The following is a 23,426-nucleotide window of genomic DNA, read 5'->3' as shown; positions in this document are numbered from 1 at the left end:
TCCGGCCTCTGGTAACACTAAGTGCCTAATTGCAGGCAACCTTTTGGCCTGGAATTAGATGGGCCTGTGGCTGACTGTGGCAGTCTCTCTTGACTGACTATTGCTCTAACTCCCCAACCCTTCACCCAACTACAGACTGCATCTCTCTGACATTCATACATGGCCATTTGCTTGCAACTCATGCAGTCTGCTGCATGAACTGTGGCCACATGCTGCAAGGTGTGATATTGCCGCACAATGACATGCTGACTCCCTTCACTGTTCACTGCTCCCTAACATAAAAAGCTGCATGTAATGCATGCGTCTGCATTAAAGAAATGTGTAGATGAATAAAATGCAAGTGTACTGCTGCAAGCAAAGCAAGCTGGCAGATGTATGAAACTTTTAGGTATGCCTGAGCTCCAAGGTAAATTGTTGAAGGTCTAATGTGGTGTCTGAACTGGCCCGTGCACAGGCATGATGTGGACGGGCTGGTGGTTTGCCATAGCTGACTTCTATATTCAAAGGATTGAGAAACAGGTCGACCATGGAGCTTGCAGTGACATTGTTGTGAAGCAGTGTTTGCATAAGGACTAAAGACAACCATTTGACAAAGTGCAGTCATCAGATACTCACTCTGATTTATATGTCAGGAATTTGTGCCATCTAATGTCTCAGGGAAGGAGACCAGAATTGGAAGCGGCATACAAGTAAGGAGAGTTAGGTCTTTAATGAGTTGTAAATGCACGGAAATAAGGTAGTGCTGCTCAAAAATGGCTGAATTGTGAAGTCACCATCAAAGGCTTGTGGGGAAAATTGCAAACATTTTTCTCAATACAAAGTTGCAATTTTTAAAAAAATTCTCTCCATATTCTCCTAACTTTCCTATCACCGCTCATGGCACACCACAGAGGAGAAAATTTCACCTGTAACATTCAGAATTAAATGTGGTTCCAAGATTGAGCAGCTCCTACTCAATAAACCCAGAGCGTGTTAATAATTCTAACAATTGTTTAAGACTATCATTTGGGCTCACCTTGTGGCTCATTTAACACTTGTTAGAAGCAATGTAAATTCAAACACAGGACCCAGTTCTGCTTAGGTTGAAGTCAGTGTTCCCTGGTGCATTCCCCGTAACGCTTCCCGATCAATGCAACATTAATTTTTTTAAAAACAAACAAGAGTTTTGGGGGCAACTGCTCTGGATTCTCCAGGGATATCAAGGTCCACTAGACATATCCATTTCACAAGTGTATAAATTGTTGTTCCATCTAAAAGTTGGCATTTTTGCATCCTCCTGATGAGTGCAATAAACTTCAAAATCATCTCTTTTTCAGCAACAGTAAACAAGTTCCCAAGATCAATAATACTATCAGACACTGGATGCCGAGAAACAAAATTGCAGAAGTAAATTTGCCATGAACGCAGATATCTAGTATTGAGTGTGGCAAACAACCACGAAAAGCATGGGAAGAGATAAAACTGCCCACAATTTTATCTAAGAAATAACATACAAGAAATATGCAGAACAAATTTGTCATCATAACTATTCAACTTACCAGTATAATGAATATTTCTTCTTTGGGGATTTGCATTTTTCCAACACTGATTATATTTGATATTTTGAAAAATCCAGTCAATATTTGCTGGTATGAGGAAAAGAATATGAATATACTTTAAGGAATATAATTAAATTTTGATGATTATGCTTACCTGTGATTAAACTTGTGTCCAAAGGAAACCCAATCTTTTTCAATTAAAACCTATATTAAAAGTTATGAAAAGGACTTTATAAAATCATAATTGTGACAACGACAAAAAGCAATTGATTCTACAAATCTCTCATGTTATAGTTGAAGGATCAGAATAACCAGTCAATTTGCATTAAGAAAGGAAGAAATAAATAGCATTTACATAGTATATCTTAAGGTTATTAACAAATGCAAACTCATTTCAAACGGTTAGAATTTCTTCCATGGAACCTATTTTTTCCAGATAGGGCTTCGGTCATTCACAAGGGACCATTCTGATTATTCCAACTTTACTGATTCAGAGTAATCACAGTGGGACCATCAGGACGATGTCACCTCCAACAGTATTGCACTCCCTCAGTACAGCAGCCTGAAGCGCAGCCTCGATTATATGATCAATGTCTGCAAGGTAGTTTGAACCCACAACCACCTGATTAAGTGGTGAGAGAGATAGCACAGAGCCAAGTTTGACACTTGAAAGCAGAAAATATAAAACGGATATCTGGGCCTACTGGATTAATCTAAATAAATAAGCCCTTCATTTTCATTTATTTGCACCATCTTGGCACGCCTGCTAATTTTGTTGCGTTAATTAGGCTGATTTCCACGTACAGTTGCTGTGGATACATTACACATTTGACTTCATCCGTTTTATAAAAGATGATCTATTGAAATAGAGAACTGGATACAACTCTAAATTTGTGGTACACTGCTATTTGTTTTTAAGGTATTGTTGGTACTGTATTGCTAGAAATTCTAGCTCCTGACTGCTGCTCGAAAAGTCACCCACTCCACAGGTTGAGACTTCTAAATGTGCACAAAACTGCGTTAAGGAGTTTTTCCATTCATATAAATTGTATCAGCTGTATGAAATACTGCATATTAAAACTAACTTTCCAATATCAGCCCCATGTTTATGCTTTATTAGGTGGAATTATGCCCCCTTGTTCTAGTGTCATGAGTTAGACTGCAATTGTGCTCAAAATTTACCTTTTGCATTCTTTTCACCTTAAATATAAGTAAAACCCCTCCCCTCATATTTAATAAGATCACTCTCAATTATTTGCTTTCAATGTTGAGAAGTCTAAATACCTCCAGTCCTCCCCTAGCCCAGATATCTGTCTTGGGGCAGTTGCAGTGCTCCAGCGAGGTTCAGTGCAAGCTGGAAGAACAGAACCTCATTTTCCGCATGGAAACATTGTAGCCTTCAATAATTTTTGAGCCTGAACCTCCCTCAATGTCTTTTACCCATTACTCTACACTCTAGGCCCTGTCATGACATGGGTTGCTTTCAGTACAGCTTTCCCATTTTCACCCTCTCATAATCCCCATTATCATCTCTCTAGCTTTTCTTCTTCCCTGGTTTACTATCAACAATCTCTTTGTCTGCCTAACTTCTTTCTCTGTGCTCCGTCTCCAACTATTCACTTACTCCTTCTATTCATTCCACTCAACTCCCCACCCCGCCACGCTCTGTCATCAACATAAAGCCACTTTTTCCAAGATGCCATCAGTTCTGAATGAGGGTCACTGGACTCAAAACATTTGCTCTGTTTCTCTTTCCACAAATTCTGCCAGACCTGCTGAGTATCTCCAGAAATGTCTACCTTTGTTCAGACAATGGTTTCTCATTCAGCTTTTCCCTCTTTTACACGAGTTGTCACAATGATCTTCATATCAACGTTTATTTTTGGATTTGGTACTTAATTTTACAACCAGATACTCTTTTACTACCAGTCCTCCACATTTGCCCAGGCTGGGATCCGGCATGGATACATACTGATGACCGGCAACTAACATTCATACTGCATAAGGGCCAGATAATAACATTCTCAAACATGACTGAAACTAACCATCCCCCCACTGAGTTCCCCACTTGCAACAGTCCGGGGTTAACATTGACAAAAAACTGAAATGAATCAGCCATATAAATACTGTGGCTACATCAGCAAGTCAACCCACCTCATTCTATCCCAAATTAACCTAACTCATTACATATTACTGGATCCAAAAAAGCCTGTTCCCAGGTAGATTTTGCAATGTATTGCTCTAAGAAACTATCTCTGACGTACTCTACATATTCTATTTCCATGTCACCCTTGTCCATCTCTTCCGTCCAGTCTATATGCAGATTAAACCACCCACAACAACTACAGAGCACTTCTCACAAGCCTCCATTATTTCCCGATTTATACTTCGGCCTGTAGTGAGGCAACTCTTCAGGAGCCTACAGAATGACTCAGAACTGTGACTTCTTCCTCTTGCAATGCCTTATTTCCACCCAAACTGATTCCACATCTGTTAAACTCATAGCATTACATGCCGTAACACTGACACCATCCTTTATTAACAATGAAGGGTCTAGGCCCGAAACATCAGCCTTCCTGCTCCTTCCTTGGCCCGCTGTGTTCATCCAGCTCTACACCTTGTTATCTTAGCCCAACTCTTGTTCCTTTTTGTTTATTCTTCCAAAATATTGAATACCCTTGAAATACTGAGTTCCCAGTTTCAGCATCCTCAGTCTTGGTCACCATGTAACCGTATCTTCCGTAATAGCAATCAAGTATATTCATTGATTTCTATTTGTGCTGTCACTCATCAACCTTGTTACAAATGCCACCTGCATTCAGATATATAGCCTTAAGCCTTGACTTTTTCCCATTTATTACTTGTTCTGGTTCTAATATTTGGTATACTCTTCTGCATTTATTTTCTAAACCTCCTTTTCACACTTTGATTATCATTTGCATCTTCATTGCCCTGCATCTCTGCTCTCTTGTTTCTTTTTGACTTATTAAACTTCTCTTCAATGAACCCACACCCTGCCCTCTAATTGGTTTATGTCCCAAATTCAACCCTGGTTATACTATTCAGCAGGACACTGGTCCCAGCATGGTTTAAATGGAGCCCTCTCTCTTTCCTCAGTATTAGTGCCTGTGCTCCATGAATCAGAATTCACTTCTCCCACACAAATCATTGAGTGACACATTTACCTCTCCAATCTTATTCACCTTACACCAATTTTCACATGGATCAGGTAGTAATGTGTGCTTTTAAATTTAGCCCTGAACTGCTCGTAATCCCCCAGCAGAACCTTTTTCTTAGTCGTACCTTTATCATTGGTACCAATGTGGATCATGACAACTGAATCCTTCCCCCCTCACTTCATGTTCCTCTTCAACCCAGAAAAGATGTCTTTTCACACTAGGAAGGCATCACAGACTTTGAATCTCTCTCTTTGCTGTAGAGAACAGTGCCCATTCCTTTAACTATGCTATCCTCTAACACAACGTATTTGACTATTCTTCCCTCCACAACAGTGTCCAGTTTGCTTATCCTACCTGCAGTCTGTGCCTTTGTCTACATCAGCAGCAAAAATCTCATATTAAGAGACAAGGGCACTGGTTCAGGCTTCTTCAGAGCTACATTCTGGATCCCCATAATGTTCACACACATTCACACTATACTGTCCGTGACCACAGTTCAAAGCTGATGTAATTTATCTGAGGGGTAAGACTGCCTCCTGAAACAGTGTCCAGGGGTCTCACTCTCGCCCTGATATGTTGTAGTATCCACAGCTATTCAACTCTGAGTGTAAGTGCCTCGAGCAGGTATACTCGCTATGGATGTGGTCTTGGTGGATAGCGCTCGCGTCCATCAGCTCCCACATACTGCAGCTGCAACACATTGCCAGCCTTGCTAACTCTATTTGATTCAATTCATTAATGAATGGTCTTGTAACTACATTGCTGTGCCTTCATTGTCACTGGGTCAAATTCCTAGGACTCCCTTCCTAACAGCACTGTCGGTATCCCTACTATAGTAGTTCAAGAAGCCAGCTCAGCGCCATCTTCTCCAGGCAATTAGGGATCAACAATAAATTCTGTCCTAATCAACAATGCCCATATCCCACAAACATTTGTTTTAAATTAATTAAAACCTCAATACAATTTTGAGGTTTCAAAATAAGGGTTAAAAAAAAGAAAAAATGCTAATAAAAACGTTGACATGAAGACTTGCATCTGTCTGCTCCCCTTTTCCCTCTGTTATAGTGTATTCTGCTTACCATAAATCCCTTTAAAGTTCTATAAAACGGGTCAAGTAGCAGGCCTGCTATGGAGCAAACCTGTGCTGTCCTGTCCCAACCATCTGAGCAGTGAACCAACACACTGGCTGCTTCCTCAGCAACGGCCTGAAATAACAAAATACCGCATCATATTTACATCAAAGAACGTAGACATATGGCTAAACTTCAGCAGATCAGGGTAAGGAATCCCATATCTGGTGGTGGTGCTATATTCACATAAACTGTGTTTTGTTCCGTAAGAAACCAAAAAGTAATTCTGGACACAGTTTATTAGTTTGTAACATTAAAATACAAACTTCTTATGTTGAACAAAACCTGAGCTTACTCAGGGCTCTTTAGAAGGACTTTTCTATATTTATATTTAAGCATTGTCCTGTGAGGTGTCATTTTGTTTTTAATCTTGTCTAACATATTCTCTAATATGTAACTAAAACAATTGAAGCTATCCTGCAGCATGCAATGAGATTGCCCTATGTTTGACTGTACCACCTCAGAGATGAGGGTAGTGGCAATGTAAGAAGAGAAAACAAAAAAGAAAACTGGAAACAGTATCATTAAAGCAATTTTAGATTAATTAACTTACTTTTGCAATAAATATTCCAGCATCCATAATGGCTTTAATGTGCTTCAACCAGCCAGAATTCTCCAAACCCCATAGAAAGTCACTCATTGAAGGAGATCGAAGCTCACAGACTTAAAAAAAAAACCAATTTCAGTAATATTATATAAATCATACATTCTAAACAATTCTTGATCTGCACACCGACAAATACAATCATACAGAGAGCCTTTTGCTTTATAGAACAACTGCAAATATAATTATATTTTGTGTCACATGCAAGTTTCCAGTGTTGTTAACAATAATGGTAATCACACTGGACTAGGACAAGGGAACTATCTCTTCTGCATTACTTTTTTTGATATAATGGCACTACTCAAAGATTCATAGAGTCAAAGAGAACAGAAACAGACTCTTCAGTCCAACTCATCCATGCCAACCAGATATCTTAAGTTAATCTAGTCCCATTTGTCAGCGTTTTGCCCATATCCATCCAAACCTTTCCTATTCATTGATTTTCATCTTTCTTGAGTGCATATCATCTTTTTATTGTCTAATGCCTATTTCATGTTTTTGTTGTCCAACTGTTCTGACGTTAAAATAATATTTTCTGCAATCATGATTTCACCACAAAATCATATATCAGCAAACAAATTTACAGGCAATCTTATTGTAGACAAAACAATCTCTGACACTCTCATCATAACAATTCCTTTCCCAATGCAAGCATTTTAAATGTAGACAAAAAACAAATATAAAATACAACAAAGGTCCCAAAACATTACATGGCTGCTCAAAGATTTATCTTTATCAGGAGACTTATGCGCCAGGCACATGTGATCAGAATATTAAGTGATTCCAGAACATAACAGCGATATGTGGTGCAGTGGTAACATCTCTAACTCTGAACCAGAAGCTCTGGGTGCAGGTTCCACCTGTCCCAGGGATAACATAGCAGAACAGAATGGTTTAAAACAAAAATAAATTTTCTGTCTGCTAATGAATGACTGGCCAAGTATGGGGATTGCACCTACAATTTGATGCAGTTGTCAGAGCTCCCAGTCCTAGGAGTACAGCACAGGAACAGGTCCTTCGGCCCTCCTCGGTGGAAACCTAGAAAATTTGGCCTACTATATGATGTTCCCTTTTGATTTGAAATCTTACATGTGCTTCACAAAAAAACTACATATAAACTGTCTCCACGGAATCTCTAAAACTACCTTACCTATAATTAGCTGTCATGATTTCCCATCAGGCCTGTAGGTGGTATTTTAATACTTTAATTTGGTTAATAAGCCCATGCCTTATAGATGTCTCCAACACCATCAAGCAGAATCAATGTTTGCTGTGTGAAAGGATATGGAAGCCAGAGAACCAAAGGAAATAAATAGCAACATCTTGAATAATATGCATATTACAGAGGTGGTAGTGCTGGACATCTTAAAAATACATTAAGGTGGCTAAATCCCCACGACCCAATCAGGTGTACCCGAGTACTCTGTGGGAAGCGAGGGTCCCTTGCTGAGGTATTTGTATCATCGATAGCCACAGCTAAGGTGCCAGAGGAGTGGAGGTTGGCTAACATTGTGCCACTATTTAGGAAAGGTAGTAAGGAAAAGCCAGGGAACCATAGAGCGGTGAGCTTTAGGTCAGCAGTGGGCAAGTTGTTGGAGGGGATTCTCAGGGACAGGATTTGCATGTATTTAGAAAGGCAAGGACTGATTAGGGATAGTCAACATGGCTTTGTGCATGGGAAATCGTGTCCCACTAACTTGATTGAGTTTTTTAAAGAAATAACAAAGAGGATTGATGAGGATATGAAGTATATGGGCTTCAGTAAGGCATTTGACTGGACCCATTAGCAAGGTTAGATCACTTGGAATACAGGGAGAACCAGCCACTTGGATACAGTACTGGGTCAAAGGTAGGAGACAGTGGATGGTGGTAGAGGAGGGTTGTTTTTCAGACTGCAAGCCTGTGACCAGCGGTGTGCCACCAAGGTCGGTGCCGGGTCCACTGCTTTTGATCATTTATATAAATGAGGTACGGTTACTAAGTTTGCAGGTGACACCAAAATTGGTGATGTAGTGGACAGTGAAGAAGGTTACCTCAAACTACAATGGGACCTTGATCAGATGGGCCAGTGGGGCTGAGGAGTGGCAGATGAGATTAATTTAGACAAATGTGACGTGCTGCATTTATGAAAGTCAAATCAGGGCAGGATACATACATTTAATGGGAAGGTCCTGGGGAGTGTTGCTGAACAAACAGACCTTGGAGTACAGGTTCATAGTTCCTGTAGTGCAGTTGCAGGTAGACAGGATAGTGACATAGGCATTTGGTATGCTTGCCTTTATTGATTAGTGCATTGAGTATAGAAGTTGGGAGATCATATTGCAGCTGTACAGGACATTGGTTAGGCCACTTTTGGAATACTGCGTGCAATTCTGATCCCTCTGCTATAGGAAGGATGTTGTGAAACCTGACAGGGCTCAGAAAAGATTTACAAGGATGTTGTTGGGGTTGGAGGATTTGAGCCAAAGGGAGAGGTTGGATAAGCTGGGGATATTTTCTCTGGAGCATTGGAGTCCCGGGGGTGTCGTTACAGAGATTTGTAAAAACATGTCGGCATGTAAATAGCCAAGGTCTTTTCCCCAGGGTGAGGAAGTCCAGAACTAGACGGCATAGGTTTAAGGTGAGAGGAGAAAAATTTAAAAGGGACCTAAGGGGCAATCTTTTCATGCAGAAGATGGTGCATGTATAGAGTGAGCTGCCACAGAAAGTGGCCGAGGCTGGTACAATTACAACATTTAAAAGGCATCTGGATGGATATATGAATAGGAAAGGTTTAGAGGGATATGGGCCAAATGCTGGCAAATGGGACTAGATTAACTTACGATTTCTGGTCAGCATGTAGTGAAGGATTTGTTTCAATGTTGTACAGCTGTTTGACTCTATAACTGTAGTATCAATCAGAGGCTGAAAACTAGCACATTAGTAGCTTCAAAATCCATTCCTGCAATTCAGCAGGAATATAGGTGGTGGCATATCCACCACATACTATATACTGCAACAGATTCTACTTTTCTTCAAATTTGGGCAGTATATATACCTTTCAGGTGGAGTATGTAAATGGATAGAGGGAGAACACAGAAATGGACAAGTGATAAAAGAATTGCTTTACGTCACCAACAATGTTCTGTCCATTTTCCTACTGGGACAGAATTCTACGAGAGTGATTCCATTTGACCAAGCATCTATTCTTCATTTAACAGCATGCTTATTGACTGGCTAAAGAATATTTTACCACAGACAGCATCACAGCCAACCACAGCCTTACTCAGTATTCTAAGATTAGGCATCTGTAATCAGGAATTCTTTTTTAATGGTCTATAATCTAGAATGCTGGGTCTAAGTTTCCTTCCCAATCATTGACTTGATTGAAAGAAACTATACGACCACTTTCACACAGAGTGCTGAATTTCAAGTCATCAAGAATAGGATTAAAAGTTAAGAAATAAAATGACAAGAATAGATAAAGATTTTGTCTCAGCATGATCTATCACTGTTGGTAATTGTGGTCCTTTTAAAACTATGTTCGTTTAGTATTCCATACTCAGTATTTCCGGTGAACCGTGGTGTCTCATTTAATCATGTCATGGTAGTAACTAGCCTTTCACAAGCACAAACAGAAGATTTAATCAGGCACACATTAGCTTATTATAATTGCAGTATTTTGAGAAGGTTTTGTTCCGAGAAGGAATGAAATCTAGCCTATAGATGGAGGTAGGCAAGGGGTCAAAGGTGATCGGATATCATGAGTAGCAATTGGCCAAAAGGATTCAGACAATTGAATGACACAACTTAAGCTACCACTCCCTAGAAACAGGGGATAATAACAAGTGATCAGTGGCAGAGGACTGTCCTCGTCAGGTGGTGCTTGTCAAGTGGTCTTCGTAGGCAGTAGTTCTGAACAGTCAGTACCCATCAGGCAGTCCTCAGAAAGCTTTCTTCTCAAGCTAGAAGATGGACCAGGACAAGAGGAGGAAAACATAGGCAAGCATTCCCTAACACCTCAGCTAGACAGCAGGATACTGTCTTCACAATTTCAATGAGACCAACACATTTCACATCAATCGTGTGTCCACTGCTATCAGTGAATTATCCCCAATTGTCAATGTTGCAAACTTTCCTTTGATACTTAATAAATGTATCATACCTAAACTGCCACTTCTTAACAAACTCACTAAACAATCTGAAAATTGCTACAAATTGTTGACTGCCTTTATTAGGTAACCACTCGTGAACCACACAAAATCCAACGTCACACAAGTGTGAACTTATCGACTCCAATATTTACCATCCAGTAGTTTTTGCAGACTATTTCTCATGACATGGATGTTTTCTATCCCTATAAAATGGAACTTAATGTTTGAATAGTTGTCTTCATTCTCGTATCCTTTTCCCGCTGCTCGGTTTGCCATTGCATTTAACTGAAAAGAAAAGTGAAAAGTTTAAAACAACGTGAAGTAAAATTACATATGAATTACATTTTATATTTAGGAATTTAATTCTTAAGGTAAAGATGCCTGTGTTGGACTTGGGTGGACAAATTTAGAAGTCACACTACACCATGTGGAGTCACCTAATGAAGGAATAGCACTCTGAAAACTTGTGATTTCAAATAAACCTGTTAGACTATAACCATTTGCCATATGAATTCGGATTTAATTTTTAGATAAAGAAATATCATAATTTTAATCTTAAATCTCTTGACAGCAAAATCAGTATTACACAAATCTTCTGAGATTTGAGAACAACATTGTTCCCAGTTCAGATCAACAAATCAAAATAAATTAGCTGTGATCAAATACAAAGGCTTCTTCAGTCATTTTTATCTCTCAAAAAAGATGACTGCAATCAGAAAATTCAAGTTTAAATGGGAAATTCAAACAAGCTAATTACACTTAAGGTGGCAGCAAACCAATAAACTGGATCAATCACATCGATGTTAAATTAGACTTAGTCAGTTCATCTAGTGAAAGCTTTTTGAGTGAATAGATTTAGATATATTGTCACATATATGTAAAAATACAGTGAAAAGTGTTTTCTCACATGCAAAATGCAAAGTGTCACCATCCTCCATTTTGAAACACTGAATATAATGCAAGATTTTACTGCAATACAGTTCATCTTTCCCTCTTCTTGTTGTTACCCTCCGCTACTCCTCCACTCGCTGCTTTACATCTGCCACGGTCTTGGTTATGAACCTGTCTCTGTCATCACTGTCACTCCTGCAACTGCAGCGTCTGAGATACTGCATATTGAGGTACACTGTCATATGGGTCACTCATTATGTGCCCTGCTTGGTAACTGACTTCAGACAAGTAAACAAAACTGAACCAGAGAAGAGCAGGCTAGGACCCCATGACAAGGAGTAAGATAAAGGTCCCTGATACATATGTAATATTGTTTAAACTAGAGGAAGTAAACAAAAGGGAATAATTTAAGGATAAGTCAGAGCATGGCAGTTTGGACTAGTGGCATGTTCCTCCTATGCAAGCGGAGAATTCAGAGACATTTCCAGTGTCCAGGCTGACAACATGCACAGGAAGTGTATCCAGCTGTATCTACTGGAAATCCACGTTTCAGACTCAGGGCAGCAGTTGGAATCATTTTGAAGTATTCACAAGACTGAGATCTTCATGAATAGCACGTACAGTGAGGTGGTCACACTGCAGGTTAAGACTGCACAGGCAGAAAGAAAATGGGTGACCAGTAGACAGAGTAAAAGCACAAGGCAGGATATAGATTTTCGATTTTGGAAATTGCTGGGATAGATAATTTCTCAGGGGAAAGCAGCAAGAACAGGTGCATAGCATCAAATTGGTATGTTGACTCCCTAGTGCTAGGGTTAAGGATATCATTGTAGGGCTGCATGATATTCTGAAATGGCAGGGAAAACAGACAGAGGTCCCGGTCCATGTCAGTACCTACTACAGAGGTAAAAAGACAGATGAGGTCCTGCAAGCAGAATATAAGGAGCTATGAAATAAGAAGTAGGCCTTCAAAGGTCATAATCTCAGGATTATTCCCAGTGCCATGTGCTAAGAAGGTCAGAAATAGAACAAATCAAATGAATGCATAGTTGGACAATGGTGTAGGGGGCACTGGGATCTATTCTGGAGAAGATGAGACCCATACAAGTTGGATTGGCTATACCGCAGCAGGACTAGGAGCAATACCCTTTCAAGAGCATTTGTTAGTACAATGGGAATGGAAACCAGAGTAGGAAATGATAGAAAAGTAAAAACCAAAGTGGGAGGCAGAGGAAACAAAGGGTCGCAGCAACTAGAGCTGAAGTAAAAAAGAAGTGCAAAGTTGTCAAAAAGACAAGTCTAAAGGTGCATTTGCATTGAGCATTTGATATAAGGTAGGTGAATTAACTCCTGAAATAACTTTACATAGGTACAATACGATTATGATTGTTGAGACATGGCTACAGGGTGACCAAGGCTGTGAAAAAATATCCATGGGAATTCAATCTTTAGGAAGAATAGGCTAAATGGAAAATAGGCTAAATGGGTGGACTGGCATTGTTACTGAAAGATGACATCAGTAAAAGTGAGAAAGGATTTTGGCACAGAAAATCTAGATGTAGAATCAGCCTGGGTAGAAATAAGAAGTATAAGGGGTAGAAAACATTAGTAACAGTTGCCTATAAGCCTCCAAACAGTCGTGCTGAAGTAGTGGATGGCATTAAACAGGAAAGTAGAGACACATGCAGCAAGGGTAATCATAGATAATTTTAATCTGTACACTGACTAAACAAACCACATTTGCACTAATAGTATGGCAAATGAATTCCTAGAGTGTGTACAAGACGGAATTTTAGACTAATACTTTGAGGAACCAAGTTAAAGGAAGGCTTTCCTAGATTTTGTCTTGCACAATGAGAAGGGGTTAATTAGATAGAATAGAATAAACAGAATAGAATAGCTTTTATTATCACATATACTCAATGAGGACAGTGAAAAGTTTATACGTTACTAATTACAGCCCCGACTTAGATGCAAAAGTACCTAGGCACACCTTCTTTCGTTATAAGATTTGTTACTGAAATAAAATGTCCAACATTACAGAAAACAGTTCAGTACAGCAGACAATGTTGGCACTTAGCTTCCAGTCCACACCGGGCCCTGGCTCCATACCGCACTGGCAACACGCCATGCCAGGAGGTCACTGCAGGAAACCTTAACATCACCATACCACGCCAGAAGGCCCCATGGGAGAAGGCCACTGCACCAGGCCGGGGGAGGTCACGATGCCAATGCCGGGAGGCAGCTGCATCAGGCCAGGAGATCAACACGCCAACGCCGAGAGGCTGCTGCACCAGGCTGGGAGGTTGCCATGCCAACGCCGGGAGGCTGCTGCATCAGGTCGGGAGGTTGCCATGCCAACACCGGGAGGCTGCTGCACCAGGCCGGGAGGTCACCACGCCAACGCCGGAAGGGCGCTGTGGGAGGCTGGGAGGATGCCACACTGGGAGGCCACTGTGTCAGGCCAGGATTAATAACCTTGTCGGGAGAGGGTCTTGAGAAAAAAATGACCATAAACACAATTCTTCATTAAGGTAGAAAGGTGATGTAAGCCAATCTAAAACTAGGATCCCAAATCTAAACAAAGGAAACTACAAAAGGTACAAGGGGAGAGTTGGCGACAAAAGACTTCATTAAAAGTTACTTCAGGAACAAATGCATGTATTGCAACAGTTATACAATAATTTCAGGTGAAAGAACACAACAGGAAAAGTGGCCCAACCATGGCTCACAAAATAAATTAAGGACAGTAATAGACCCAAAGATGAGTCGCATAAAGTGGCTCAAAAAATTAACAAGCCTGAGGATGGACAGCATTTAGAATTCAGCAGGGGACCAAGAGGTTGAGGAAGAGGACAAAATAAAATGATAGTAAACTTTCAGGGAACATAAAAGTGGAAGGCAAGAACTTCTATAAGAATGTAAGAAGAAAGAGTAGTTAAGGCTCCATACAGTCCACAACAGGACAACTGATAATGGTGAACAAGTAAATGACAGAGTAATTAAATTATTACTTTTGTTCTGTCATTATAGAAGACATAAAAAACCCGCTAAGAATTGCTAGGGAAGCATGAGATTTTTGGGAAGGAAGAATTGAAGGAAATTAGTATTAGTAAAAAAAGAGTACTGGAAATATTAATGGGACTGAAATCTGATAAATCCCAGGGCCTGATAATCTTCATCCCAGGGTGCTAAGGTAGCAGCCATAGAAATAGTGGATATGTCGGTAGTTAACTTTCAAAATTCCACTGAGTCTGAAATAGCATGTGGACTGAAGAATGGTAAATGTAATACCACTGTTTAAAAAAGGAGAAAATCTGTAATGACAGACTACTTAGCTTAACATCAAGAAACAGGGAAAATGCTGGAATCTATTATAAAAATTTGCAATATCAGGACACCTAAAAAATTCCAGTGGTATTACACAAAGTCAACATGGATTTATGGAAGGGAAATTGGGTTTGATAGACCTCCTGGATGTTTTTGAGAATATTTCCAACAGATTAGATGAGGGAGAACCACAGGGCGTGGTGAATTTGGATTTGGATTTTATGAAAGCGTTTGATAAAATTCCACATAAGAGACTGTTGTGCAAAATCAAAGCATAAGGGATTGGAAGTAATATATTAGTATGGATTGAGAATTGGCTATCAGACAGGTTATCGAGTAGGAACAAAAAGGTCATTTTCAGTGTGGAAGGTGGCAATGGGTGGGGTACCGCAGGCATCAAAGTTCGAGTCCCATTTATTCACAATATATAGCAAAAACTTGGTTGAGGGAATCAACGTTTCTAAGTTTGTTGAAGACACAAAACCAGTTGGAAGTGTGAGCAGTGAGGAGGGCGTAAAGAGGTTTCAGGGTAATTTAGACAAGCTGACTGAGTGAGCAAATACATGACAGATGCAGCATCATGTGGATAAATGTGAAGTCATCCACTTTGCTTGGAAAAAACAGATGCAAGAGCAAGGAAGTCTTACTGCAGTTGTACAAGGCTTTAGTGAGACCACACCTGGAGAATGGTGGACAAAATTTGGTCTCCTTAATCTAAGAAAAGATACACTTGGCAAAGAGGCATGTGGCAAAGGGTTCACCAGACTGATTGCTAGGATGGAGGTTTCAGAGATTGGGTCAACAAAGCTTTTATTCAGTGGAAGTTTAAGTCTGAGTGTTGGGTGCTGCTTCTCCTGGAGATTCAGAGCAGGGATAATGGTCTCAGGATACACAATAGATCATTTCAGACTGATATGAGGATACTTATTTTTCACGCAGGGCATGGTGATCTTGTGGAATTCTTTACCACAGAAGATGGTGGAGGCAAAGTCAAAGAGTATATTGAAGTAAGAAATAAGATAGATGTCTGAAAGCAAAAAGATATGGGGAGAGAGCAGGAGCTGCGATCATGTTGAATGGCAGAGCAGGCCTGATGGGCCAAATGGCCTACTTCTGCTCCTGTTTCTGTTTTTCAATGAAGATTGAGTGAAGTGTGCAAGATATTTATTCAATTATCAGTTGTTTTGTGCTGCAGCCCAAGACAAATTTCTCCTCTTTGACTCCTGGCAATGGGTTTGAACTCAGCAGAAACCATAGCCTCTTGAAATAGTGAAATAAGAATTTTGACAGCAGAATATCACCATCAGGAGCCTTTGGGAATGGTCTGCAACACCAATAGCATTTGAAAACTTTCACAGGCATGTTTTTTTTTCAAATTTCATCTGACATAAATAAGCGCTTAGTTCATCTCTCCACTCATACTGCACTGAGGCAACTAATACCAACTACAATAACATCTCCACCTTGAATCAACGTCTGACCTATTAACTACAGTATGCAATATATTGAATAAAGCAAATGTCAGCCGTGGAAATAATCTCATCTCTAAGACACAAAGTTGTGAGTTCAAACCACATTTCAGAAACAATTATATAACCTAACACCTCAAAGTGTTACAAGTACAGTACTGCATCATCAGAGGAGCTATTCAGTATCTTTCATAGATAATGCTAAAGCAAGGGTCTGACAATCATGTATAGCAGATAAAGAAGATTCCATTGTACTATTCAAAGAAGAACTCCCGATATTGCTGACACAAATTAACTGACAGTTTATTTCCCTGTGGCTTGTGGGACTTGGCCACATTTGTCACCACATTTCCTACATTAAAGTAATGGTTGCAATTTAAACATACATTCTTGCCTGTGAAATATTTGGAATGTCATGGGGAGGTGAAAGATGTTCCATGAATGGAAATTCTTCCTTCCATTATTTTAACATCATGAGAACCAGCCGGGTCAAAATTATTTGTATCAATGTAAATATATGATCATAATATCACTAAATTGTTTGTTAGGCACAGCTCATAATTGATCTGGTCCATTATGTTCCTCTGACATACAGTTTAAATTATTAGGCATTGATCTATAAATGCTGCTGCTGCCTCCCTGTTGATACCTATGGGATATTTCAAACGTATTGGTTTATTCATTTCTGTGAAGTTAAAAATACACTTGAAAATAGAAACAAAATTGTGGAAATGTTTACATGAGCAAAAATGAAACATTCCCAGAAGGAAAAACCAGTAAATTTGCCAAAGACAACATACAGGTCCAACTGATGTCATAGACCTCAAAATGGAGCCCCTTTATGCCCAGTAGATTCATATCAAATTACTATTTATTTTTACAGCTTTGTTCCCCCTCTGGGTGCAAAATAGCTTTTGTTTTGCTATAAAATGCAGTAGTGAGTTATTTATAGAACGTTATTGACAAATAAAGCAATTCTGAATTTACAATCCTCTTTCTAATGATCGGTTACTCATAAGCTCCATGAATTCAATTATATTTTAATAAATGGTCTGATCTAGCTTCCTGATCAGGTTCTGTGGATATTGATTATACACACAGTTATATTAAGTCACAGAGAAAGTACAATTGGTAGTGGTCCTGGTCACTTTTCCCTTCCTCACTCAGAACAGCCGAAGGCAATTGGATAGTACCTACCAAGCCAGATCAGGGATCTGATAACTCCAGACAGGTTAAGAAAATATTTGGGATTTTCTTCATCTGCAAGATTTGGGACTTACTTCCTCAAACAAGTGAATTATGTTAGGAAACGATTATAGCACAAAATTAGTGACAGATTGCTTTGCTGTGACAATAATGATTGTTTACCTTTGGCCGAGTATCAACAACATATAAGAAATCACTTCCTGGATTTGACTTCCTGATGGCCTGAAGCATCTGCTCATCTTCAAGGCACCGAGCACTGAAACCTGATAGAGGTTGACTGCTTCTACAAATAGCAGCCTGGACAGAGAAAGGAAGAAAAACCAGAGGAATTTGTTTCACAATAAATTATTAAACTTCTTTTATTCAAAATTTTTCATCTTTCCTCAAATTGAAAAATGAAATAATTTTCCATATACAAATTATCACCAAAAATATACTTTACTTTGGGGTCATCCTGTAATTATCGAAATGTCTTCTAAGTATGGGAAGGAAAGAAGAAGCACATTAATCTGTGTACCCTTGTACACATTTCAGCAGGCAGCTCAAAAATGGTCTCAGCAATGACCAATGAACAGGAACATCCTGATCTTTACATTTTGATCCAATTAAACAGTCATGCATAACAAACTAAATTGCCACTTGTGAAAATTGGTTCTATATAACTGATAAATGGACACAGATACTTACGTTTGAATGTCATTTGGCCCATTGTGCATACATTGTGTTGTACGCTCCTTATGTCATTAAAATCCTTTCTATCATAGGTATCCAAAGCATCAACTGTGGTCTAACCAATATCACATGCAATTTTTATTTCTTTACTCTTGCATTCTATGGATTCATTTAGAAGACTCATAACTATCTACCAGCAGTTACAGTAGGTTTTTAGCGTTCCATATGTCTCAATTCAGCACTCCCTTCAATATTTTGCATTAAGCATGTACTGCCAATCCTTGTCTTTACTCCCAATGCTTATACACAACCGTGTTAAAATGCTCAACATTATTCAAGAGTTTCCAGCATGTAATACGCAGATAAAAGTGTTATTTGAACAAAAACAGTATAATTGTTTTCAAAAATTAAAATTTTGAGTGATTGTACATACGTTGTTATCCTGGCGGAAATAACAGAGAACAGGAAAGCGACCTCTGCTCCTGAATTTGGAACTGCCCACTATAAGTGGTGTAGAAACTGACTTTGGTACATACAACTCTGCAGGGTATGTGTCACAAACCTGTGATAGAGAAAATAACTTAACTAGGAACAAAAATTAAGCAGATGATGCCACTGTTGTAACTCTAAATAATCAAATGATTATCCATTTTTGATAAAGTGTTTTAAAGCACTTTAGGAATAAGTGCATCAGTAACAGCTAAAAGAATTGCAAATATCACCAGATGCCATTGATATTCTTGTACTAAGTAAAAGTGATACACAAATTTTAAATTAATCATTTTAACTTGCAAATCATGTTACGAAGTGTATAGTGGTTAACAGTGCCACACTGAACACAAAATGCTCACATTAAATAGTCTAGTCTAAATTAAGAGTGCAGAAGTAACCGAATATTGTTTTAATCTCTCCAGCATAAATGGATACAATATCCTAACATCATGTATTTCATTGAACATTTAGTACCAACCTAAAAGGTCTTTCTCTGGCTCTGACCTTTTTAAAAAATAGTGAGTTCCATGTCCCAAAATGAAGAAAAATACACACAGTGGAGGAATCTTCCAAGTTTGACAGGTGTTTCGAGCACTACCTGAAAAAATGTCAAGATACCTGAACTGATTCTTAAGACCAAGGTACATTGGATCTTTTGCCAATCAGGTGGTTCAATGCCCCTCAACAGGCCTTCATCCAGAATCAGGTCCTTGGAGATTATTTCACAATAACTTTTTGTCTGCTTGTACTCAATTTCTGGCAATTTATAACTAACTCTACAATGTTTTTTGTTGCACATTCTGATAAAACATTCAACTTCAGAACAGAACATAGTGAATAATGGATAGTTATTACAGGATGGCCACATCATTACATTTGGGTGGTGCCTTAAACTTATGAATCAAAGTTAGAGCTGTTTATTTGAACCTCAAGATTGACCCAGATTGGTGAAGTGAAAGAGTAAACTTAAAGAAAACTGTTTAGAAAGATCTCGAGGGCTCTCGTGTGGATTTCTTTCAGCCACTGGTTTTAGGGGATCTGTTATCACATATTTTATTACAGACCCTCACATTTTTCCCTACTACTCATGTTAGGTTACAAGATATCGTCCCTGGAGTGGGATTTGAATCCAGAGCTTCTGATTCGGTGGCACAGTGGCTCAGTGGTTAGCACTACTGCCTCACAGCGCCAGGGACCCGGGTTCGATTCCACCCTCAGGCGACTGTCTGTGTGGAATTTGCACATTCTCCCCGTGTTTGCGTGGGTTTGCTCCGGTTGTCTTTGCCTTTGTCTTTAAGATATTTCAGGTATAAGGGCTTCAGGTGGTTTGAATATACAAGGTTGAAAACCCATCTGCCAGTTAGTCTGGTTTAGTTCACAGCCAGCACACATATTGAAACCAGTTTCTCTCCTGTAACAGTCTCAGAGATAGTAAGAACTGCAGATGATGGACTCAGGGATAACACAGTGTGGACCTGGAGGAACACGGCAGACCCAAAACGTCAAATTTCCTGCTCCTCTGATGCTACCTGGCCTGCTGTCTCCCTCCAGCTCCATACCCTGTTGTCTCTCCTGTAACATTTGTTTTATAACATATTATATGTTTTACTGTTATAAATAGACTAACCATAGTTAGTCCTCAGACATGAATGATTCTTAGACCAGTGCCATTGACATAACCAGGGTTTACGGGGATTGAAAACAAGGCAAGGATATGATTTTCTGTCACCACTCCCTACCTTATGTACCTGACTTCAATCAACAATTATTGCTTCTGACCAAGCCCCCACCCCAGCCCAACCCCATGCCAAATGGCCATATATTCTTTTTCCTTTTGTTTGCAGGCTCACTTGCAGCTGGATTAATCCCAGTAGTGGCAAGGCCATGCATCATTTGAAACAAACAAGGTACTTATCTCCCTAACCGGCCCATGCTTGCAAAATCTACAACAGTGTCCAATGTTAGATGTGATTTTGCACTGATCACAAGTTTAGGATTGTCAGCTTGCCTTGCGGCGTGGCACACCTGTACATACTGGAAGCTACATACGTTCATAAGCAGGCCCTGTTCTTTGCAGATACTAAGAATATGTACATATATCACTGGTTTCAACTCAACAAAATAGGTAGTTCATTTCTGGCAGCAATGCTTTGATCAATCACAGTCAACTTACCAGTTTAAAATTTCAACAAAGCCTGACAGTTAGCCATCAATCATGGCATCTTCATGATGGCACCTCTACTAAATCAGAGTCCACGCCAACCAATCACTCTCCTGTCATGCAGTATAAATGTTGGTTTTCCACTTTAACAATATTCTAGCAAATTGTCCTGATGAGTGCAAGGTGAAAAGTTTTGACAGTGTCTTTTTTTAGCGTAACTGCAATATTTGAATCTTTTTAATACAACTCGATAAATCTAAACTATTTCAGAGAAATCAAACTAAAAGCTGGCATTAAGTGATAGAGTGTAGTTGATTTTCCACAATAAGATTTAATTCTACTGAACTAATAACAGCTTCTAGCTTCATTTAAAGCTTGGTCTGTAAAGCGGCTACATTTAATAAGCCAAACTATTTGAAACATCCAGCTAGTGAAGCTGGAATGTGAGAATGTAAGAACATGTCAGATATGTGATCATTTCTATTTCTAAACTTACCCCATAGTCTCTATTTGCATGTGAAACTTGCCATAAGTTATTAGGAACACCCATGCGGTTGTATTCAGCCTTGAGGTCAGTGAGATTCCAGCCTTGTTCTCTTTCATTTCCTTCTTGTTTCGGGTTAAATGAGAAGCAATATAATTCTTCATACTTTACTAAAATTGTCACAAAGACAGAACAATTACTACACACTCATTTTCTACTGTTCATCTAGTTTGCCTTAATTTTATCTTTTCAGCATAATCATTAGACCAACTAAAATTGCAATAATGAATGCATGGTAGTTTATAAAAAGTACAACATTTTTTAACAGGAAAAATACGTAACAAGGAAAAGCAGTAGTCTTGTCAAGGCAAGATCTCATCCTTATCTTCTCTTACATGTATCATAACTATTGATCAAAACCAATTATGACCTAAGGAGGTCTGTAAGTATATACTTATCAATGGCATATGTTCTATAATCAGCAAACATGCTGAAGCTTGAAACATTGTGTCATGTCTTTGTCTTGAAACTTTACTACTTTATCACATCAACATACCCAACCTAGAGACATTATCATATTTAGAAATTTGCCTGTGGGGCTGCCTTGTTGGCTCATAATCCAATGAATTGTACAGCGTTGTACTGAACCATTTTAACACAAGAAAGATATTAGAGAAAAATGCAATGTTTGGGAAACTTTATTTTCTTAAAATCAGTCAGAATACAGATTTAGAAATGTGAAACACATTGCAAAGAACACTGTGTTTGCAGTGCACATCCAGATAAGACAGGTCCACAGACTTACAATCATAACACTGATACAAGTAAACATGCAGCACTTCTTGATAGTAGCCATGAAATTTGCTCTATTTATAGTAAGCAATGGTGCAATTGCCCTGTTTTGATATATGCAACTCTATTTTCCCAACTTACTGCATACAAAAGGATTCCAATGCAATCAAAAGATCTAGGAACATAGAAAACATTGGGATTTGCAAGATGCTCAATAAGCAAGACATTAAGCATTAAGCAAACATTCCAATTTGTCTAGAGATAAAATAAAGGTCACATTCTGCAGACTATGAATACAAAGGTTTCAATTGTGTACTTAGTATTCCATTGGAATCACATTTAGATTATCACATTAAATACAAGGATCCACTGCCCCCTACATACATTGCAGCAATGATACTAATTATAAACAGACACATGAAGACTCTACCAGCAAACACAGCTTTTTCTTATTTTCACTTATGGAATGTGTTCATCACTGCCAAAGCCTTCATTTATTGTTCATCCCAAAATGCCCTTGGGAAAATGGTGGTGAGCCACTATAGTGTCATGCAATCATTAAAATAATATTCCTCAAGACACTGTTAAACAACTATCTTAGAAGTGTTTGAAAACATGAAGCGATTTTATTAGCTTTGTTTTCACATTATTTTTCAGTACTACAGTCTTCAAGTTACAATTCATTGAAAAGTGTAAGAAAAGGAACAAAAATGCTGCAAATATTCAAATCCCTGAAATATAAAAGTATAAAATGCTGGAAATATGACAGATCATTCTGAACCTAAAAAGACTGATTAATGGTTCCACGGAGAAAAGGGGCCTCAATGTTCCTGGTGGAATACTAGAGAGAGTTATAATCAAGAGATGGTGATGTGTTGGTAATGTCACTGGACTAGAATGTAGTCTGGACGTGGGTTCAAATCCCATCATGACATGGAATTTAAAACATCAGCAGAATGATGGCCATGTAAGACATTGAAGTCAATTCTCATAAGAACCCAATTAATTCAGGAAAATTTTACTGATGCTGTAAATCTCAAACAAACACAGAAAATGAAGGTGTGAAAATAGATAAGTCCCCTGGGCCGGATGGGATTTATCCTAGGATTTATCCTAGGATTCTCTGGGAAGCTAGAGAGGAGATTGCAGAGCCTTTGGCTTTGATCTTTATGTCGTCATTGTCTTCAGGAATAGTGCCAGAAGACTGGAGACTAGCAAATGTTGTCCCCTTGTTCAAGAAGGGGAGTAGAGACAACCCTGGTAATTATAGACCAGTGAGCCTTACTTCGGTTGTGGGTAAAGTGTTGGAAAGGATTATAAGAGATAGGATTTATAATCATCTAGA

General features: G+C 39.0%; 1 protein-coding gene across 1 annotated transcript in view; it reads right to left on the bottom strand.

The window, feature by feature from the left end:
• The window catches only part of mtmr7b (myotubularin related protein 7b), an 82,478-nt gene that overhangs the window by 28,930 nt on the left and 30,122 nt on the right, over positions 1–23,426 (bottom strand). The window contains exons 4-10 of the mRNA XM_048598423.1: positions 21,302–21,459; positions 18,586–18,714; positions 17,643–17,777; positions 10,737–10,869; positions 6,401–6,510; positions 5,797–5,922; positions 1,693–1,742 (exon numbers count right to left, since the gene is read on the bottom strand). Of these exons, the coding sequence (XP_048454380.1) occupies positions 1,693–1,742; positions 5,797–5,922; positions 6,401–6,510; positions 10,737–10,869; positions 17,643–17,777; positions 18,586–18,714; positions 21,302–21,459 (841 nt within the window). The remainder of the gene's footprint in view (positions 1–1,692; positions 1,743–5,796; positions 5,923–6,400; positions 6,511–10,736; positions 10,870–17,642; positions 17,778–18,585; positions 18,715–21,301; positions 21,460–23,426) is intronic.

The sequence above is a fragment of the Rhincodon typus genome, chromosome 1 (assembly GCF_021869965.1).
Source record: "Rhincodon typus isolate 14 chromosome 1, sRhiTyp1.1, whole genome shotgun sequence".
Lineage (NCBI taxonomy): Eukaryota > Metazoa > Chordata > Chondrichthyes > Orectolobiformes > Rhincodontidae > Rhincodon > Rhincodon typus.
The sequence above is the reverse complement of the archived record's forward strand: the minus strand, read 5'-3'. Positions and strand labels throughout refer to the sequence as shown.